The sequence below is a fragment of the Pimephales promelas genome, chromosome 22 (assembly GCF_988280905.1).
Source record: "Pimephales promelas chromosome 22, fPimPro1.hap1.1, whole genome shotgun sequence".
In the NCBI taxonomy this organism is placed as follows: Eukaryota; Metazoa; Chordata; class Actinopteri; order Cypriniformes; family Leuciscidae; genus Pimephales; species Pimephales promelas.
The window spans coordinates 29,433,461-29,448,349 of NC_142790.1; the positions used below are offsets into that span (position 1 = coordinate 29,433,461).

The 14,889-nt window shown below is 43.2% G+C and overlaps 1 protein-coding gene across 10 annotated transcripts in view; it reads right to left on the reverse strand.

Moving 5' to 3' along the window:
- ptprma (protein tyrosine phosphatase receptor type Ma) overlaps nt 1-14,889 on the reverse strand; it is a 194,643-nt gene that overhangs the window by 12,961 nt on the left and 166,793 nt on the right. For 6 of the 10 annotated variants that reach the window (XM_089125528.1, XM_089125529.1, XM_089125524.1 and 3 more), the window contains 5 exons: nt 12,613-12,806; nt 4,933-5,020; nt 4,433-4,509; nt 2,494-2,530; nt 355-452 (listed from right to left, as the gene is read on the reverse strand). In XM_089125528.1, the coding sequence (XP_088981654.1) occupies nt 355-452; nt 2,494-2,530; nt 4,433-4,509; nt 4,933-5,020; nt 12,613-12,806 (494 nt within the window). Of the gene's footprint in view, nt 1-354; nt 453-2,493; nt 2,531-4,432; nt 4,510-4,932; nt 5,021-12,612; nt 12,807-13,624; nt 13,637-14,889 lie in introns of all 10 variants that reach the window. The other 4 variants (XM_089125526.1, XM_089125525.1, XM_089125522.1 and 1 more) reach the window with 1 other exon arrangement.

Here is a 14,889-nt window from a genome sequence, read left to right on the forward strand (position 1 = left end):
TCATCAGTCAGGTTCATTGGTTAACATGAGTCATGTGTCACTAACATGAACTAACAGGAGTAATATATTACTGTATTACAGTATACTAATGTTAACTAATGAACCGCTGAAATCTTGCGCATGCGATTAAAATGCACATTTTTTGAATTTATCAATATCACATGTTGGTTTTCCATCCAGCGTTATTCATGCGACACACACACACATTTTCACGGAAGGCATCTGGAATCAGGCTTTCCTCCATCAGTGTGTTGCACTCTGAGTTCTCGGAGATTTCTTTCATTTGGTCTTTAATAAAATCACCAGAACCAGCAGATCTGAGATCAGGGAAACACCAAACTCAGGTTCACTCACCCGGCCGACCTCCACCAGATTGGTAACCATGACGATCGTCGCGGTGTTCTCCTGCCAGATCATCCTCCAGAAGTCGTAGACGGTCTCCTGCATCGGGCCTGTGTGTGTGTGTGTGTGTGTGTGTGAACACGACAAACACAAGAACAGAGACTCGTTTAACATTCAGCAATATTATTGATCTCCTGCATTATATGAGAACTGAGCTGGACGATGACATCACGGTTTACTCCAGAGCCACTGTATATATATATATATATATATATATATGAACTAAATTAATAACTCTTTTACAGCAGAAATGAGCCATCACTGAACTGACTTCAGCTGGACGGAGACGCTGTTCTCTTCGGGAAACACACTGTGTCATTATTGTCCGGTAAAACGGCTCTCACAAACTCTTATTATAAAGAAACATGACTTGACACAATATTCGGACTATTTATTCTGACTAAAATATTCAAAATTCATGTCAACATACTAATAAACATCATATTCCTAATGCAAAAACTAACATTTTTATACTTTTGATTTCTGGATGAAACGAGAGAAACGTCAGTCAGGACGTCAGGATTACGAGTCTGAGCCGCAGGAACACGAGTCTCAACCGCAGGAACACGAGTCTCAACCGCAGGAACACGAGTCTGAGCCGCAGGAACACGAGTCTGAGCCGCAGGAACACGAGTCTCAACCGCAGGAACACGAGTCTCAACCGCAGGAACACGAGTCTGAGCCGCAGGAACACGAGTCTCAACCACAGGAACACGAGTCTCAACCGCAGGAACACGAGTCTCAACCGCAGGAACACGAGTCTGAGCCGCAGGAACACGAGTCTGAGCCGCAGGAACACGAGTCTCAACCGCAGGAACACGAGTCTGAGCCGCAGGAACACGAGTCTCAACCGCAGGAACACGAGTCTGAGCCGCAGGAACACGAGTCTCAACCGCAGGAACACGAGTCTGAGCCGCAGGAACACGAGTCTCAACCGCAGGAACACGAGTCTGAGCCGCAGGAACACGAGTCTGAGCCGCAGGAACACGAGTCTCAACCGCAGGAACACAAGTCTGACCGCAGGAACACGAGTCTCAACCGCAGGAACACGAGTCTGAGCCGCAGGAACACGAGTCTGAGCCGCAGGAACACGAGTCTCAACCGCAGGAACACGAGTCTGAGCCGCAGGAACACGAGTCTCAACCGCAGGAACACGAGTCTGAGCCGCAGGAACACGAGTCTGAGCCGCAGGAACACGAGTCTCAACCGCAGGAACACGAGTCTGAGCCGCAGGAACACGAGTCTCAACCGCAGGAACACGAGTCTGAGCCGCAGGAACACGAGTCTCAACCGCAGGAACACGAGTCTGAGCCGCAGGAACACGAGTCTGAGCCGCAGGAACACGAGTCTGAGCCGCAGGAACACGAGTCTCAACCGCAGGAACACGAGTCTGAGCCGCAGGAACACGAGTCTGAGCCGCAGAGGAGCCCCCTTAACACCACTCCTTAATTCATTCTAATTAGCATTGTTTTTAATCAACACGCAAATTCCAAAATGACTTTTGACAAGCTAATTAGCTCATGCAAATCTGCACTCGTGTCTTGAAGCTCCGAGCCGCCGGAGAAACACCAGCTTACATATTCATACACACACACACACACACACACACACTCTCCCTCTCACACACACACACACACACACACACTCTCTCTCTCTCTCTCACACACACATTTGTGTGTCCGTGTGTCCGTGTCTGTGTGTGTGTGTGTGTGAGAGTGTGTGTGTGCTGATCCAGTGAGTGTATCAGCCGACAGCAATTATCACCAGAGCGATCGGAGTGTTCCCGCACCGATCTCGGAATAACACTTTCATCCTCTCCCGCTCAACTCAACGACGCCGCCGGGATTCGGGACATTAGACGAGTGCAGCTCTCGCTCACGCTCACTCGCGCACGTCACTTACACACATCATGCAGATTCCTAGTGTGTGTGTGTGACTGAGTGAGTGAGTGTGTGTGACTAAGTGTGAGAGAGAGAGAGAGAGAGAGAGATAGAGAGAGAGAGAGAGTGTGTGTGTGTGAGAGAGAGTGTGTGTGAGTGTAATGAGACACTCACACACAACAACACAAAGTAATGAGTGTGTGTGTCTCACCTTGTGTGGCGATGTAGTGGTTGGGTCGATGGTAGCCCTGCACAGGAAACAAGAACATCATATTATAGAATATGAAAAAATAACATTTTAGCAAGATTAAATAAATTATTCAATTATCTGATATTTAAATTATATTAACAATTATTTAAATATAATTATCAATAATGTAATATTATATATCTAATCATTCACACACACACACACACACACACACACACAGTATTCTCCTTCACTGCACATATCTACAGTAACGCCTCCAGCACAGATTGTGGGATTATGTTCGGGAATAATGGAGCAGAGGCTCAGAGTCTGTGGGATTCGGATAATCCACTCTTTCCATACGTCAAGAATCTCATTTCCCAGTGAAGCTCAGGAGGAAGAATCTCCACACTCTTCTTCATCATCATCTCCTCCTCTTCCTCATCTTATCTCTTCGAGGTGTCCATGAGCAGGACCCCTAACCTCGGCTGCTCCGACGGGTCTGTGAGAGCGCTGTATAAATGCAGTCCATGTACCATAGCTGATGGTTCTGACCCGCTTCTGCCTCTGCCTCCTCAAAGCCTGAGCAACACGAGCAACAGAAGCACACCGGGAATGCTGGGAACGCTGGGAACACTGGAAATGCTGGGAACGCCGGGAATGCCGGGAACACTGGAAACGCCGGGAATGCTGGACACGCTGGGAATGCCGGGAACGCTGGAAACGCTGGGAACACAGGGAATGCCGGGAACACAGGGAACGCCGGGAATGCTGGAAACGCTGGGAATGCCGGGAACACAGGGAATGCCGGGAATGCTGGGAACACGGGGAACGCCGGGAATGCTGGAAACGCTGGGAATGCCGGGAACGCTGGAAACACAGGGAACGCCGGGAATGCTGGGAACACGGGGAACGCTGGGAATGCCGGGAACACAGGGAACGCTGGTAACACGGGGAACGCCGGGAATGCTGGGAACGCCGGGAATGCCAGGAACGCTGGAAACACAGGGAACGCTGGGAATGCCGGGAACGCTGGAAACGCTGGGAACACAGGGAACGCTGGAAACACAGGGAACGTCGGGAATGCTGGGAACACGGGGAACGCCGGGAATGCTGGGAACGCCGGGAACACAGGGAACGCTGGTAACACGGGGAACGCCGGGAATGCTGGAAACGCTGGGAACGCCGGGAATGCCGGGGACACTGGAAACACAGGGAACGCTGGGAACACAGGGAATGCTGGGAACGCCGGGAACACAGGGAACGCTGGTAACACGGGGAACGCCAGGAACGCCGGGAACACAGGGAACGCTGGTAACACGGGGAATGCCAGGAATGCTGGGAACCCTGGGAACGCTGGGGACACGGGGAACGCCAGGAATGCTGGGAATGCCGGGAACGTTCACTCCACCATCACTGATTGATCATCATGTCAGACTTCATTTCTATGTGGATGTTCAAAGATATTTAAAACAATGTGTGTTTTTTAATCGATGTGTTGAGGAAGAACACACACACACACACACACACACTCGCTGGTGTCTGAGACTCTATAATGATGGGATTTTTTAAAACCATCAACTTTAACCGTTACCAGTTCCCAAAGGACACGAAATCTTCAGATGTCCCAGAGTGAAGTATCAGCAATCTCTAATACAAATATGTATTAACTATACAACACATCACATGATATAAAATAATCTAATATAACACACAGCCGTGTGTGTGCAAACCCACAGGTGTCGTGTGTGTTTACATCCGGGGCGGGAAAATCTGATCCTAAATCTGCTGACGTGCGTCTGGATTAACTCTCTGTGTGTGTGTGTGTGTGTTTGGTGAGACGAGACAAGAATAAGAGGAGCTGTGATCCTGATACTGACTGAGAGAGTTAAAACACACACACACACACACACTTTGACCTGTAATGTAAGCTCTGGCTGGTGTGTGTACTTGTACTTACATCAACATAATTAGCATTGATGTAATCGGAGCTCTGCTCTCCGTCCAGAGGCTGCAGTCGCACACGCGAGTGATCGTCTGAAAACACACACACACACACACACACACACACACATTACATTATATTACATTATATTACATTGGGACTGGTTGCCAGAAGGAAAGGTGTAAAAGTGGAGTGAGACCTGATCACAAAAAGTACCAGAAGTGCATTTGTAATCCCAGAGACGGTGAGATTGAACAGTGTTGCTTTTCTGTTCATGTCTAAGTTTGGTTCGTCTGGACACTGAAGTCACGCCGCTTCACACACACACACACACACACATCTCGCGGCTCCTGGGAAAACTCTTACAGCAACGTCCAGAAAAATCATCCTAATTATTATAGCTCATTTTCATAATGACCACTGACGCTGCGTGTGTGTGTGTGTGTGTGAATCTCTGCTGTAAGAGTGACTCTCATCACACACACACGCTCGGAGGAACACGCTTCTCTACGTACATGCGATGATGTTCCCGTAACGGTTCTTCATCCGGTTCTCGTCCTTCTTGGCCGAGTCCCACGGCGCCGCCTGTCCTTCGAAGAAGCTCTGAAACACAATCAGACAGAACCAGGGTCAGCAGAGAGAACGGACGACAGGTCAAAGGTCAACACAACAGATCCTGATGAAGTGTGTCAGGGGGAAAAGCCGATCCGAGTTCTCGTGCATCCGAACACAGTTTCAGCTTCGGCTCATTTTACCCCGAGTGTTCACCGGAGGGTCCGAGATTTGAACCACGAACACACACAAAATTGAATGGGGTTTTGAGGTTGATATTAAAAAGAGAAATAAATCTTCCCTCACGGCTCAATCTGAGAACGCTTCAGAACAGAGGCGAACCGGACATGCTCACAACGCTCAAACTTCACCTAAAATCTCCTTTTTAATAATGTCTACATGTGTATTTGAACACACACACACACACACACACACACAATGTAAGATATTTTAAACTGAATTAAAATGGTTATGCATGAAATTGTGAGCTATTTTGAATTTAAATTGAAAGAATGTGGTTAAATGACTATTTATTTATTATTTATTGACCAAATCTAGTCATTTAAAGGTAAATAAAATAAGAAATATGATCAAAATGAAATAAAATAAAATTTCTGGACAGAAAAGAAGAAATGTAATTGTAGGGCTCGAGGGACAGATGTGTTATAACAAAGGGTTAATATTTATTGCATCATCCACACATGAACATTACTCCACTAACGCGCTTAACGAGTTTAACTTCACAACATCTCTGCACATGATGTACATTGGAGGGAATTAAAGAGCGAGAAAGGCAGGAATGAAAGCAGACGTGTGTTCCTCCTGAACCGATGCTCATGAAACATTAATGAAGGCAGAGCAATTACAGATGATTATGAAAATAAACGTCAGCGCCGCTTCTGAAGGCCAGCCTTCCAGCGGATTCTCTCCAGATCCACACACTCGTCATCATGGTCTCGCAGCTGTGACGATGCCGACTCTGCGCATTTGTGTCGACGGAAAAAATTCAAGATCTCATCCTGGTGGAAAGGATTTTTAATGTTTTTCACAAAAAAATTGTGAAATATTATTGCACTGTTTTCTATGTGAATATACATCATCATTACTCCAGTCTTCAGTGTCACATGATCCTTCAGAAATCACTCTAATATGAGGATCAAGAAACATTTATGATTATTATCAGTGTTGTGGAAACGGTGAAGCATTGTATTTTTCGGGGTTCTTCGATGAATAGACACTTCAAAAGATGCATTCATGAGGGGTTCAGGCTCAAAGTGCTTCGTAAAACTGATCGTAAGAGCTAGAGACTTGAAGAATTTGGGGAGAACCTATCTAGTATGACCCGACTGGCCCATAGGTGGCGCTATACAACTCCTAGACCGTTTGTCGTAGAATCAAAGTTGGCTACAGTTTAGATTTAGGCAGTAAAAATGTTCTGCTCTGTCGAATTTTGTCCGAAACCTACTTTTGCGAACTAGTCGGGTTTATCACCCGATCGGAACCAGACCAGTCAAAGGCAAGATCAATAACTATCGGAAAAAAGTTAATCTTTTGCATCTGTGATAGGGTCATTTAGTGACAAAATACACCCAAAAGCCTATAAATCCTAAAGGAAAACTCACAAAAATAGATGAGCATGTGTGACATAACATGCAGAAGAAACACGCCAAATTTTATAGAGATCGGACCAAATGTGGCGCTATAACTGTCAAAAACCATTTATTTCCTGTGTAAATGGTCTTTTCCATCTATGATGTCAGTGGTTAAAAGCTTGCCGTATAAAACTTAAAGGATTAGTTCACTTTTGAAAAAACTTTTGCTGATAATTTACTCACCCCCATGTCATCCAAGATGTCCATGTCTTTCTTTCCTCAGTCGAAAAGAAATTAAGGTTTTTGATGAAAACATTCCAGGATTTTCTCCATATAATGGACTTCAATGGGGACCAGACAGTTCAAGGTCCAAATGAGAGTTTCAGTGCAAACTGTTCAAATGTCTTTAAACGACACCAGACGATGAATAAGGGTCTTATCATGCGAAACGATCGCTTATTTCAAAACTTAGTCCAAAAACGTAACTTTTCTAAGGACAAATGCTAGCCTTGCTCTATTCTGTGAGGCGCGTTTGTAACGTCACGTAATACGTAATTACGTTCAAAAGGTCACGGGCGACGTAGCCGGAAGTACAGAATCAAAATCGTCCGACATCGTTGTTTTACCTTTTAATTCCTTTTTTTGTAAACGGCGTTTGAGTTAGTTTGCACGTTCAACCGATGCGTTCAACTTGTAAACACTGACTCTGTACTTCCGGCTACGTCCCCGTGACCTTTTGAACGTAATTGCGTATTACGTGACGTTACAAACGCGCCTCACAGAATAGAGCAAGGCTAGCATTTGTCCTTAGAAAAGTTACATTTTTGGAATAAGCTTTGAAATCGCATGATAAGACCCTTATTCATCGTCTGGTGTCGTTTAAAGACATTTGAACAGTTTGCACTGAAACTGTCTTTTGGACCTTGGAGCGTCTGGTCCCCATTGAAGTCCATTATATGGAGAAAAATCCTGGAATGTTTTCATCAAAAACCTTAATTTCTTTTAGACTGAGGAAAGAAAGACATGGACATCTTGGATGACATGGGGGTGAGTAAATTATCAGCAAAAGTTTTTTCAAAAGTGAACTAATCCTTTAATGTTTTAAATGCTGGAACCCCGCTAAATGCTGCTCGCAGCTTTAATTTTGTTTGCATTTGCTCTCGCACATCAACAGAGACGTATTAAAAGCGATGTAATGCATGTTGACGCCTCTTCTCCAGCGTGTTTTGCTCTGCGCGGCCCGGTGTGTGCTGGTGTGTGTGTGTGGAGACGCTGCTCCTTTGACGTCTCGTAAGTGACAGTGTGTGGAAGCGGGCGAACGAGTGACAAGCACCTTCAGATAATGAGATGCGGGAGTCCGAGAATAATGACGACTGAGTCAAACTGCAGGAGACGGGTGTCAGACGCTGGAGTCAGCAGAACACACACATTTAAATATTCACACGCCTCGAGAGCGTTTACAAAGCCAAGGCGCGTTATGAAGTGCAGAATCTGTCAAACAAACCCTGGCGCCGCTTCCGTGAGGATATGTGGATGCAGAAACACACACACACACACACACACACACACACACACAGCAGAGAATAATGATGATTCTCAGACTGTGCGTGATGGAAAATAATCTTTTGAAATATAGAAATGTGGTGCTGAATAAATAAGCTTCATGGGTCGAGATGGAGCAATGGCTGATGGGAAGCTCCAGGCTGTTTCTGTCCCTCGAGGACACTCGCTGTGATTGGCTGAGCCTCCAAACCACAGCCAATCAGACGCAGGCCTGGAACTATGAGCTCAAACTCACAACTCTAAGAATCAGATCTGGATTCCTTTAGACTCAAACTCAATAACGTTAACCTTTCTCGTCCTTCGGTGGCGCTGCGGATGAAGGAGAACTCAAGTCAAATAAACAGTTGTGCCGAAACCGATGCCGATTAACACTCGCTCTCTGGAAGATGTCAAAACAAGCATGAATAAAACAAGCATCAGATTTAATAATGCATGTTGTTTCTAGGATGCAGTTGTCGATTCCCAGCTTCTCTGTATTGTTATGCATCATTACTGCGGATGGAGGAGAGAAGGAACCAGAGTCGACGGTGGTTCTAGTTCACCCAAAAATCAGTATTTAAAAATCAGTCAGTATTTACTCACCCTCATGTTGTTCCAACCCCGTAAGACCTTCGTTCATCTTCGCAACACAAATTAAGATATTTAAGATATTAAGATCGCTCCTGCATACTAGTCCATAGGCTTCTTGAGGGAATGACTCGAAAAGTCATTAAAGACATCGTTAAAATAGTCCAAGTGACTATTTTAAGTTTATCAAACGACGAGAACACTTTTTGTGCGCAAAAAAACAACAAAAATAACGATTTTATTTCAACTATTCGTCTATTTCTCCCTCTGCGCGAGTCAGGTTACTAGTTTAATAGCGTAAGCTTCTGTTATTGTACATCACACGCATCACACACACATGACCAGCGTCGCCCAATAGTGAGCCTACGTGTGACGTAGCTTTACGCAATCACACTACGTTAACTGACTACAGGCCCATGGAGAATTGAAATTGAAATAAAGTCGTTATTTTTGTTTGTTTTTGCGCACTAAAAGTGTTCTCGTCGTTTAATAAAGTTAAAATTGAGCCACTGTAGTCCCTTGGACTATTTTAACGATGTCTTTAATGACTTTTCGAGTCATTCCCTCAAGAAGCCTATGGACTAGTATGCAGGAGCGATCTTAATATCTTAAATATCTTAATTTGTGTTTCGAAGATGAACGAAGGTCTTACGGGGTTGGAACAACATGCGGGTGAGTAAATACTGACAGAATTTTCATTTTTGGGTGAACTAACCCTTTAAGCTCCGCCCCCACCCTTGGTTACAGTCGCTAACTTTAAATATGAGACACTGGACCACAAAACCAGTCATAACTCAATGAATAATATCCTTTGATGTGTGGTTTGTGGTCTGGAAATGAATCTGTGGAGCTCCCGTTTCATAATTGATAAAGTGTGTAACTCCGACACTGTTATTGACACTTCACTTCAGATGCGTATTAATCTGTCACTCGATGAACACGACGGTTCTGTATAAAGCTGTTACTCTTTAAGAAATAGTTCAATTATGCATTGGCTTGACTCAAACTTCTTACAGACAAAATAAGAGCCACTAAGTTTTATCCTTCTCTCCGTGTAACTCTGCAACTATATTTCCCATATGGTTTAAAATGTGCTGCTGAGGCGCAGATGCTGTATTCCCATTCAAATTACAAAAAAATCAATTAGCTATGATTGGTCAATGAGTGCTTTAAGGCTTAATCTTTCATATAAGCAACTAACAAGCAAGCAGAACATCTTACACACATCCAGAAAGGCTTGCTTACCTCGTTGATCTTTTCCAAAGTTAATGTATGGAATAACAAGAAGCATGGAAAGATAAGGAGGGAATATTTTAGTGCTGGTCATCTCAATCATTGTGCGACTGTCATTCAACATGGAGGGTAAAAACACAGTTAAGACAAGATGGAGTGAGTGCTGAACTCTACATCTACACAACTCTAAAACAATCTCTATCCATAATGAACGAGCCCTCGGGGCGGCTCCGAGCCACGGCTCGCCTGAAATATTTACTTCATTGAGATGTGAGGGATCAAGCTGTGAGTGAGAGGATGGCACATACACACACAGAGCCGTGGATCAGCGCATGTGTGTGTGTGTGTGTGTGTGAGGAGATCGGGCCGGGACAGAACCAACACTGGAGCGGGTCGGAGATCATGAGATCACGGTCTTCTGTCTCGTTTCCAGCACAAACATCTAAACATATTAAATCTTGTTTACTAATAAAGTGAGTTTGTGCTTAAAACAAGAACAGAAATCTGTCAGTGGAGTCGGAACAATAATCTTGTTTTCTCTCTGAATTAAGTTGATTGTTCTGTTCCTGTTTTAAGCACAAACTCACTTTATTTTGATAGATTTTACTAGTAAACGAGACTTCTTATCTTTAGTCATTGTGCTTCTCAAGGAAATGAATCTTGATTTAAGATTGTTTAGATGTTTGTGCTGGAAAATGAGGAACGCCGAGGAAGAACATACATTTTTGTTGTGAACATGAAAAGAAAAGTAGAATCATTTACTCATCCTCATGTCGTTTCAAACCTGTTTTACTTTTTTCACATTAAACACAAAGAAGTCCTTTTGTTGTATGCATAACAGAAGCTTAAACATTCTGCTAAACATCTCATTTTGTGTTTCCCAGAAGAAATAAAGTCAGGTTTGGAATGGCATTGTTTTAAAGTGCCCTATTAAAGTTTCCAAATGTTGTTTCTGAGTCTCCTACGACAGATTCACATTCACCCACGCTCAGAAACACTGTAATGTCCTCATAATCTCCACTGCAGCTTCAGCTCTGAAACGCTTCTGTGTAGATTCAGTCTCTCTAAGCCCCGCCTCTCTGAGCGCTGCTCTGCTGTGATTGGTCAGAAACACTGTAATGTCCTCATAATAGATTCAGTCTCTCTAAGCCCCGCCTCTCTGAGAGCTGCTCTGCTGTGATTGGTCAGAAACACTGTAATAGATTCAGTCTCTCTAAGCTCCGCCTCTCTGAGCGCTGCTCTGCTGTGATTGGTCAGAAACACTGTAATGTCCTCATAATCTCCACTCACACTGAACAACACGAGCAGCAGTCTCAGATACACTAGTGTTTGAGGGCGGGGCTAAAAGACGCTGCTCAGCCAATCAACACCAGAGGTGGGCGTTATGCTAATTACCTACATTGTAACAGGAAGTGGAATTATTAACTACTCGTTTTAGTTCAGAATCAGTTCTTTCTTTTAGTGAACAACGTTATCTGCACTTTGAGCTTTAAAACTTTGCAGACTTTTTACACACAAAAATGCATAATAGAGGCACTTTAAATGATTTTTCAGGATGAATTATTCATAATAAGCAAACAGCATGCAGTGATGCACAAACACGTGACAAAACAAATGATATTAACCCTTGTGCTGCATTAGATTTTTAACACCGTTGAGTGCATTAAGGACCAAAAATGGCCACATATTAAACATTGCCTAAAATATTATATATTATTATTATTTTCCACTTTTACCAAGTTAAATCTTTTAACCAGCATCAGTCCTCATCATAACTACCAAAAATGTATTCAATTTCAGGATTTTAACCCTTTAATTACCAGTTTTGTTTGCGAAACCATCGATTTGTATAAGAGGAAAAAACACAAAAATTCAATTATTTTCAATAAACTAAATGCAAAGAGAAAACTTTAGATTTGGATTATCACAGTCCCACTTTGCAAAAAATCCCACTTAGCGCGTTAGAGACCAAAAATGGCCACCTATTAAACATTGCCTATTGCCTAAAATAAGGTGCATTTCCACCCATAGGGAATAAATATGTAGTGACGTCATCTGGTGGAATACACTATATAATGCAAATATAATGCTTTTGCTTCAAAATGAAAGGATGTTTGTGCAAAAATCATGTTTCATGTATTACTGACAGCCTCAGATTTAAACAACGTTTTAATGGGTTTCAATGGGCCATTTTTGGTCTTTATGGTGCTGAGTGTTACTATTTGATCTACACAGTGTGTGTGTTATACATATTTTGCAAAATGGGATCACATTTTTTACATGTATCCAAAAAGTCACAATTTTGCCAAATTTCATACCATTTGCATTAAAACAGCCAAAATGGTCAAAGAAATTAAACTGCAAAAGACCAAAAATGTCCCTAATGCAGCATAAGGGTTAAGAGAGTACACTGCACAAAATGCTTTTCTTACTTAGTGTTTTTGCCTTGTTTCCAGTCTAAAACTTCTTAAATCACGAAGCATTTACAAGATGCGTAAAATGACATAAAAAATTCTACGTTTTCCTCTTTTATAGAAAACAAGATTCTGTTTCTAACCCCATTGGCAGATCAGTTAGCTTGTTTTACTTTTACTCATTTTACTCATCCAGTCAACGCATCTCGATTTAATATTTGGACTGGAATGCCCCGTGAGGAAAGCATGTTTTCAGTGTGTCCTGCAGAATCACCTCGTACTCCTCCTTGAAGCCGTAGCCCTCGGCACACTTCATCTGTGTGATGTGTTGCAGGAGATCGGCCACTCGGATGGCCGGGTGCAGCTGTCCGGTCTGGTACGGCACGTCCAGCGCCTCGCGCTTCTTATAGGAGTGTGTGTGTGACTGCACCAGGCTGCTGGTCTCGCTGGTCATCGTCTGGCTCTCATCTACACCAAAACCACAGAAAAACGGTCAGCAAACATGGGCGAACGAAGGGTTTCGGCTGCTAAACGACGACTACATGAAGAGATGAGCACAACAACAACATCTAATCCGACATGTGCATAAACAGAGCGCGCACCTCCAAGATACACACCAAAACAAAGCCGTCTGTTCTCATAAACTAGCTTGCTAGAGATCGCACGAATGGTGGAATGGTGTCCGAATGAAGGGTTACGTGATGTGTGGATGTGGACCTTCACAACAGGGTTGGGGACCAGAATCAAAAGCAAAAGAAGCACATGTGCACAGCCAAAACATGATCCAACCTAGGATTCTGCCTCGTTTCCGGGCCAAATATCGAGATGCATTTACTAGATGAGCATATTATGGGGTTTAAAACAAGGCGAATTATCTGCCAATGGGGTAAAAAATGATTTTAATTCAAACGGAAGCAAGATTGCCAGATAATTTAGCTTGATAGCTTTCCCCAAGAAATGAGACATAATATCTCTACTCATCTAGTAAATGCATCTTGATTTTTACATATTTGCATTGGAAACAAGACAGAAATGCTCCGTAAGGCATGTTCTGCTGTGTGAGGATGCAGGTGAGAGGAGGATGTGTGTATGACGAGGCCATGCTAGCTAATGTCTGCACAGGTGGACGGGGAGGGGCGTGCGACACCAGGCCATGCCAGAGAGAGAGAGAGGGAGAGAGAGAGAGAGAGAGGGGGAGAGAGAGAAAGAGAGAGACACGGTTTGAGGGGGGGCGGATCCCACTGACAGTAAACCCCCAAAAAACACAGGGCCGATTGGCGACTTACCATTAATGGGCACTTTTTAAGAGGATACATAACAGGTTAAATGTGAAGAAAGAAAACAGGAAGAGAGAGGAAAAAGGGTGTAAGCAACAAGATAGATTGAAGCAAGAGCAGCTACACATGAAGACTATCTGAGGCTCTGACTGACTACCGTCCGCATGAGAGAATGAGACGAGGCCGGAAGTAAAAATCCCATTCTAGACCCGACGTCTGTGTGGCGAAGACTCTCCGGAGGTTAGCCCGCGTCGTGAACCGGCTGCAGTTTGGGAAATCGAATCAACACTGATTCGGAAGTGTTTTGTTCACCACTTTACGTTAAAAGCCATTGTTTTCAGTGTCGAGGCAACAACTGACATTATTTCAACCATATTTCACCGCTAATTCATGAGTAAATCGAGTCAAGGTTGAAGTTTCAGATTAGCAGATCGAACGAACGTTGATATCGCAACATTGTTTCAACGTTCTATTTTCTGTGGAGATTTTCAATGTTGATTTACGGTGTTAATTTAGCGCTAAACGCTGAAACATCAACTTACATCATTTTTTAAACAGATTTTTTCACATCACAGTTGAATCAGGGTTAGAACTGCTTTCAATTCTGCAGATGGAATGAATGTTGATATTGCAACATTGTTTCAACATTCTATTTTCTTTCAGTGTTGATTTACAAGTGAATTAAACTAATCTATCACTAATAGAGCCAGACCGATATTAGGCATTTTCCATAATATCGCTATCGGCAGTTATAATGGCCGATAAATTAATATTTAAATAATAAAATAAAAATGGACGAAACACGCTTCAATCATCTCTCCTTGGCCTGTTTTACAATTTGCAGTATGATGTTATCTATTGCTAAATTATGGCTCATCATAGACTAGCTAACCACAAAGCCAGATAATGCCACTATCATCAGTGGAAGACCGCTAATGTTAACATTAATGAGCTTGGAAACCACAATGAACTTTTTCTGCCTAAATAAAGTAATGATTACTGTATTTATAACTAGCATATCTCTAGTTACAGTCCCTGCATTGTAAAATGTAAGTTATACTTGCGAGGAGTGAACATTTAGACATAGAGAAAAAGTATCAAACGTATCTTGTGCAGAAAAGTTCGCTTTTCTTTTACACGTGTGTGAAATCCAACAATATTTAAAAAAATATATATATATATCGGCCGATATATCGGAATATCGGATTTTAAAACCAAAAAATATTTGTATCGTATCGACCTTCAAAATCCTTTATCGGTCGAGCTCTAATCAC